The sequence below is a fragment of the Notothenia coriiceps genome, unplaced genomic scaffold (assembly GCF_000735185.1).
Source record: "Notothenia coriiceps isolate Sejong01 unplaced genomic scaffold, NC01 NC01_scaffold00016807, whole genome shotgun sequence".
Lineage (NCBI taxonomy): Eukaryota > Metazoa > Chordata > Actinopteri > Perciformes > Nototheniidae > Notothenia > Notothenia coriiceps.
In genome coordinates, this window is record NW_011349508.1 from 1 (window position 1) to 7,560 (window position 7,560).

Consider the following 7,560-nt stretch of genomic DNA (forward strand, 5'->3'; position numbering starts at 1 on the left):
GTACGCCCAGGCCCCCTCCAGGATCCTTGCGAGAGTAAAAAGCTGATCCGTCGTTCCACGACCAGGACGGAATCCGCATTGTTCCTCCTCAATCTGAGGTTCGACAATCGGCCTACCTTTAAATCTTAAACCCATCACCAAAAATACAAACACAAAACTTGAACTAACACTTGACTGACAGATATTTAAATAAACACCAAACACACAAAATCAAGTTACAGATGAAGCTTGTCAGGGAACATTTAGTAAAAAGGTGTCTTTGTATTCATAATGGATGAAGCACAAAATACATATTACACAAATATGCGAATAAATCTTAAATGTTTGTGGTCAGGAATAACATATTGGTTGGCTTAAACTGTAAATCAATGGTAAACAATCTTAACTTTACTGCAAAACGGTGAACACGAAGATATGAAACTACAAACCACCACGAGCAGCAGCAAATGATCGCCACCAGTGTTTAAACACCCAAACAGGAAATATCAGAATGGCTCAGTTGTGTGGTGGTGTTACATTTATCGTCAGTCCAGTCAGAGAGAAAAGAAAGACAATAGAGATATGAACTCTATCAACAACACATTCAAACACTAGAGTAAAAGCAGCAGCTTTGTTAACATCTGTTTACCTGTAGAGGGCAGTGTTGCACCATCAAAGGAGACTATTATTGGACACTACTGCAAGAAAATATCACATAACATGTATTTTCCCTCTCTTTTAGTTCATAATAATATCATTTATAAAAGGGGCTGATAGTATATTTGTTCTTACTAGGGTTGAATGCTTAATTTTTTAATGGTTAATGTTGTATACTATGCTAGAAAACAACGTTTTATTTGCTTTTTATGAAGACATTTGAAAGGAACTTGATACTACTTATGGTTCATTTGTTAATAAGCTCCTGTTAGTAAACTATTAGTGACTGGTTGTTACTCCATTACAATTCTAAATCAAGATGGCATTTTATTTAGCGTTATGTTTTACCTTTGTATCAACAGATATGTGTGTAAACTGTGTCACTTGAATGTGCTGTAATACTATAGCAACTAGGTACAGATAAAAACAATTAGTCATCATTTCAGTAACTAATCAAGGAACTCTGAAGATTTGATTAATAAATACTGTGCAGCGAGTATGGTGAAATCAACAAATTGTCAGGAAGTGAAGTGCAACTGAATGCTTTACAAACAGGTTCTCATCGTTTATTCACCAGATGGACCGGAAGCGGTGTTTTTTTTAACTTTGTTGAGCACACTTACCCGAATGAGGAAGTTTAGTGCCTCCCACTGCGTGTGTTCACATGCTGCGACTGCACCGCGACGAGAAGACCTCCGATGGACGTCTACCAAGAGGCTGTGGGATATCTCAAGTCACAGCATGTACCAGGTGAGACAGGAAGGCGTGTTTTATCAGAAATAGTTCATTTATAATGCATTATACCTTCTGTTTTAACGACAACACTGAAATAACCCAACCCCGAAATGTATTCATGTACTCATTATTTGTTGAGAATGCATGTGTCTACAGCACAATCTCATCATTGATCTTTTAAGGAACAACTTCACGAAGAGGGGAAGCAGATAAGGGAACTTACTAAATATGCATCCCACATGCTACATTACTTGTTATGCATTGTGTGTGTTTGTGTGTCAGCTGTAGTCCAAACGGAGACTGAGGTCATGGAGGAGGATGTGTTCCAGGAGGAAGCCGATTCCTGTCCTTTCTCTCCTCTTCATCCCGAGAGCGTAGACTTCCCCGACACCCCGGTACGTTTTTATGTTTGAAGATTCAAAACCTTTTTATTATTTGTACAGGTTGTCCGTCCTATTATTCTGAACGTGATATCTTCGTCCGAGGTATTTCTTAATATTTGGCACAATCTTTTGTTACGTAGACAAGATTCAAGATCATTTTTACCTCACAAAACTCAAGAATGAATATGCACATTTTGGATTTTGCACACAATGTCTTGAATGAAGTGATTGACTTTTTCAGTACAAACAAATGTAAACTCGCGACAACTTTGAGCTGCTTATTATAGTTTGTTTTTATTGTACCAGTTGTTAAGGAAGGGGAAAACATGAGGTTTAAGTGGGGGAAGACTTTATGTACATTTCATTACCGTATTTGTTAATACAAAAACAATACGTGAATTCATGTTTGCCTCCACGTCCAACTGACTTCAGACCTCTGTCCCTATCAGAAAATGTATTTAAAAAATCCGGGAAGTGAAAACAATAATCATTAAATGTTATCGTTGTGTTTTGTTGGATTTACTTCCTTTTTCCAAACCTCAGTTTGTAGAAAAGTATTGAAGAAGTAACCTGTTAACTTAGAGAAATTTGAGTTTTATTACACCGAACAAAAGGCATATTTCCTGTTTTATGACTATCAATTATTTATCTGATTCAGCCTAATTGTATTTACTTGTATTTCAAATGTCCCAACACTGACTTTGGTAATATTTGTTGGATGCCTGTGATTCCAGACGTTATCCAGCCCCGAGGAAATGCTAGAGAAGAGGCTCATGGTCCTGAAATGCATCATGGAGAGTGAGGAGGTTTATCTCAGAGAGCTGGAGGCCCTGCTGATGGTAACAAACACATTCAAATAATTATCTTATTTTAGCATCAAAACATGCTGTCAACTCACGCTATTCTCGGGTCTATTCTATTTTGCAAAAAAGTGGAATAACCCCGTTTAAAATTACAGTTAAACTTCCCCTTTGTTATTCTGCTGTCAGCAAATAAAATAAAACAACTCTTTATATCATATAGCCTGCAGGAGAATCAGCAAATCACTTTTATTTTGAGTCCAATTTGACATTACATGAACGTAAGGTTGGTTTGTTTTCTGTATGTATACTGTATCTGAGTATGAGCTGCTGTAGGGTGCGGTTAGCATTGTGTCATACAACATTATGAGTGTCCTGACTGTTAGCTTCCTTGTTTAACAACACTTTGTTCTCCACCAGAGACGAGGTTCCCCTTTTATTTCTCTTAAAAGATTGATACCCCTCTCATGCATAAAGTTAATATGAAGCTACGGCTAGCAGGTGGCTAGCTTAGATAACAACATGCTTACTGTAGCTTATGAACACATTTGAGAGAAGTATCAATTATCTAATTTAAAGGTCCCCTATTATACTGTTTTTCATCAATATATTATAGGTCTCAGATACATACAAAACATGTCTCTGAAAGTGTTTGTCTCCAAACACCAAACAGATCATTGTAGCATCCCATAATCCCGTCTGTTTCAGCCCTGTTTAAAAAGTGCTGATTCTGTGTCTGTTAAAAATAAGGAGCCCCTCCCCACGCTCCTCTGAGAGATATTTGGTTAAAATGAACCCAATGGTGCTCTAGGAGGAGATTCAGGTGATAAGGGGGGGGGGGGGGGTTACCTTGGTTGGTGATTGGCTAATGGTTACACAAGCCAAAACATCATTATGACATCATAAAGTGGCCAAAATCTGATCAGCTCATTTTCAGACAGGTTTTTATAGAAATGGACCAGGACAGAAAGAGAGAGAATCTTTTTTCCTGAAACTTTCAGAATCTCTTTCCACAGAGGGGACACATGTTGATGTAGAAGAGACATGGACAAGTGGATTTAGCATAATAGGTGAGCTTTAACTTCTGCAAGAAGCAGGACGTGATGGTGCAAGAGCAAATACACCACATTTCTTCTTTTTGTCTGCTATTTAAAGCGACTGCCTGTCTGCATTCTTACACAACGTGACTCATTTGACCAAAAAAAACGTGCTCAGAGTTGTGGGTGTGTATATTTCTTACAACATAATGTGTGTGTGTTTGCTGTTATTCAGCAGTGCTAAAGTTGAGAGGCTGCTCAAACGCACCTAAATGAAGCTTTGGGGGCTGAACTCTTGATATATGTTCACACTTTGCATCTCTGCTTGTACGGCTCAATCATTCCCCTTCTTTTTATTTCCCTGCAGCCCATGAAGGCCCTGCGCGCCTCAGCCGGGACGTCCAAGCCGGTTCTGTCCAGTCAGCAGGTCCAGACTGTGTTCTACCAGGTGCCTGAGATCAGTGACATGCACCAGAGCTTCTTCTCGGGCCTGAAGGAGCGTCTGAGCGCACACTGCCGCTCTGAGCCCGGCCCCGGGGAGGACGGGCACATGAGCTACACCGGCTTCGAGCTGGTGGTGGGGGACCTGTTCCTGAAAATGGTGAGGAGTCGTCTATTGTGTCACGAATAAAAAGTAGTAAGTTACCTAAGAAATAAAAAGGCTACAACTGGTTTCCTTTGTTGGTTGGGTTATGTTTAGACATGAGTCGTGGGTATAATTAGGATAGGAATCCAATTAGAGAGAGGGTTAGGGTTAAGGTCATGCTATCAGGAAGTCCGAGAGCAGTAATGTGCCTTCTCAACAATGGCTGTTTGTTTCAAGAAAAATGACTGTCAAAAAAATATCGTTTATTTAGCAGGGACAATGCACATTAATGAACACTTCAAACAAAACAAATGCAAATAGTGTAAATATGCCGGATTTGAGCTTGGAGTTAATTTCCATCCGCAGTCCCTCACATAAAACATTTAAGAACATGACAATTATACACGTAGCAAAAACAAATACATGATATGCAAAAGGTGCAAAAGAGCAAGAGCATGCATACACGTGGCAATACAATCTAGCAGCAACGACATATAAAGTGCAAGATAAGATACCCCTGTGTTAAAGTGCATTTAGCGGTGATTGCACGGATGTTTGTTTCTCAACCATTCTTTGAGTTGACCTTTAAAACTATTGAGAGTGGGACAATCCCGTATCTCAGTTGGGAGGCTATTCCACGATTTTGTCCAAAAGTGGTCCGTCTACGGTGGACCTCACAGTCTCCTCTGGTTTCTGACCTAGTGCAGCGTCCAGTGTGTTTTTTGTGGATGAATTCCCCGAATAAATGTGATTTATTTATAAATAAAGCACATACTTTTAAAAGACTTAAAATGGTCAAAACTCAAGAAATTGAGTTTTTCAAGGATGTAACAGTGGAGGTATGACTTTGCAGCATTGACAGTTAAGAAGGGTCTAATTTGTTTAAAATGTTGCAAGTTGAATTTAACGGTATTGGATACTTTCTTAATATGTTTCTTAAAAGTCAAGTTCGAGTCCAGTATGACTCCAAGATACTTGAAGTGGGAGACTAGTTCTATTTCTGCTCCATTTAAAACACGTTGGATCCTTCGATTTTGACTGGTCCTTTACTGAACATCATGCAAACTGTTTTTTTTTACGTTTAACTGTAAGTCATTGTCATTGTTTTGGTTAAAACACTTTCTGTTGCTCCAAGTGGCTAAACAGTCAATCAATACTGCTCCCATTAAATCCCAAAAATAATATCCAGTTTTTTTTCTTGCTGTCAATGATTTACAGTTAATATTATTTAATTTAATTTTAATACAGTTTTTAGTATTCACACATCCATATAACCTTTTTGGATTGTGTTCATTTTTACAAGAACAAAATGGTATGTATTGTTTTAATAAGAATAAAACCAAACCAACATTTAAAAAAACATACATGTTTGCCTGCCTTAGCACAGCTGTAACTAATGACGCTAACGAGGGCTCCACAGTGAAGCCTGTCAGAGAGCCAGCCGTGTGCAGCCCTCCTTAGTGCGATCTGTTCCACCTGTGTCTCTCCTGCTTTGGGGAGGGCCAGTGTACACACCTGTTAACCTGGCCTCACCTTGATCAAAGCCTGTAAAACACCTGTGCTTGCATACTGTCCTTGATAGTTCTCTAAATGAGGGTGTGTGACAATGTGTGTGTTTGTCAAGCGGCTTAAATCAGAGCTCATTATCAGGCACTTGTTGCTATGCTAACCTCTCTTATTATGAACGCTACTGAGGCTGATAGTAACATTATTGGAGCTAAGATGAAAGCAATGAATGAATACAGATGACCAGAAAACAAACCTGTGTTTTGAATCTGGTCTGAATGAGTTTGAAAACACTGGAATCAGAGTCCCAATCCATGCAGACTCAGCATGACTCATGATCTGAAGTGTCCACAAACGATGTGTAACACCAAAAACAAAAGGGAAATATTGCAAATATTTGCGCTTGGCTGAGGGCGAAGTATTTGACGTCTTTATATTCTGGAAGACAATATTAGAACAATGATTTGCATTTTGAACATTAGATCAAAAACGATGTTTTAGAAACCCACATGTTAATGGTGTTTCCCCCCCCCCCCCCCCTCCTCCACTCATCTATCTGATATTCTGCGTCTGCAGGTTAACCAGCTTGGTCTGTACGGTGGTTTCATTGGAAACTATGAGGAAGCTGTTCAAGTCGTTCGCAAGTGCACACAGTCGGACCCTTGCTTCCGGACCCTGGCCCAGGTACCACAAACCTCCAGAGGAGCACGTACTGGGACATGTTAAAACGTATCCTAACCTCACCTTTTCTTCCGTCTCTCCAGAGCATGATGTCCAACATCGGCTCAGACAAAACTCGTACCAAATACACATTTGAAGGTACAGAATCTAAATGTGTGGATTTTGTATGGCTTATTGGCGGACACGGTGTCTGATTGCTGTTTTTGTCATTGCAGCGCTACTTTACAAGCCTTTGGACAGAGTCACCAAGACCACACTTGTGCTGCTTGTGAGATAATCATTCATTCCCAAACCTCCCATAGCTTCTACTGTTCTGATTATGCTCATCTTTCCAACCAACTCCAGTACCAGGAAATAGCCTTATCCTATCTTTTCCCCACACTTTCTGACTCGGCATCCTCTCTGTGATCCTGTAGGACCTCCTGAAGACGACTCCAGAAACCCACCAAGACTTCGCACTGTTACAGGAAGCTCTCAGATTGTCCCGCAGCTTCCTGTCTGGTGTCAACGAGAGTTCACAGAGCAAACGAGGGGTCACGCTCAGTCACGGCATGGTGGGGCATACACTGGGCAAAATCTGGGCAAGATGGTTATGAAAAAGTTGTTGATACTTTACCCCAGAACATGTTGTGTTTGTGTGTGACTCAACAGAGACGTAAGCTGATGCGTGACGGCTTTGTGGTGGACGCGAGTGAGGGGGAACGCCACATGCGTCACCTCTTCCTCTACACCGACCTCCTGCTGTGCACCAGATTCAAACATGCAACCAGAGGGTGAGCTAGGGCTGCTCGATTATGGCAAAAATCATAATCTCGATTATTTGGGTCAATAATTGATATCACGATTATTAAAAACGATTATCCATTTACTTTGATAACTTGATAATATCAATTTATTGGAGAAATTTTTTTTGAACAGTATGTTTTTAACAGTTGATTACCCTGAACTTTAAGGATAATTCAACTGAAAAACCAATAAAAAAAAATGAAAAATAAAAAAATGTAATAATAATAATACAAAAATAATCATTTTATTTCGATTACGTTGTTTTCGTCATCGTTGCAAGCCATAATCGTAATTGCGATTAAAATACGATTAATTGAGCAGCCCTAGGGTGAGCGCAGAAAGAGAAACCGTTCGGGTCATAACGATTTTTTGCCTCTTGTAACCATTAGCCAATCACCAACCAAGGTAAC

At 39.8% G+C, this 7,560-nt stretch overlaps 1 protein-coding gene across 3 annotated transcripts in view; it reads left to right on the forward strand.

Annotated features, from left to right (window-relative positions):
• The first annotated feature begins 1,307 nt into the window (after positions 1–1,307).
• LOC104949766 (active breakpoint cluster region-related protein) overlaps positions 1,308–7,560 on the forward strand; it is a 15,929-nt gene continuing 9,676 nt past the window's right edge. For all 3 annotated transcript variants that reach the window (XM_010776172.1, XM_010776173.1, XM_010776174.1), the window contains exons 1-9: positions 1,308–1,386; positions 1,654–1,766; positions 2,489–2,593; positions 3,959–4,192; positions 6,260–6,367; positions 6,448–6,502; positions 6,580–6,632; positions 6,781–6,918; positions 7,016–7,137. In XM_010776172.1, coding sequence (XP_010774474.1) covers positions 1,335–1,386; positions 1,654–1,766; positions 2,489–2,593; positions 3,959–4,192; positions 6,260–6,367; positions 6,448–6,502; positions 6,580–6,632; positions 6,781–6,918; positions 7,016–7,137 — 980 coding nt within the window. In that variant the 5' untranslated portion in view covers positions 1,308–1,334. The remainder of the gene's footprint in view (positions 1,387–1,653; positions 1,767–2,488; positions 2,594–3,958; positions 4,193–6,259; positions 6,368–6,447; positions 6,503–6,579; positions 6,633–6,780; positions 6,919–7,015; positions 7,138–7,560) is intronic.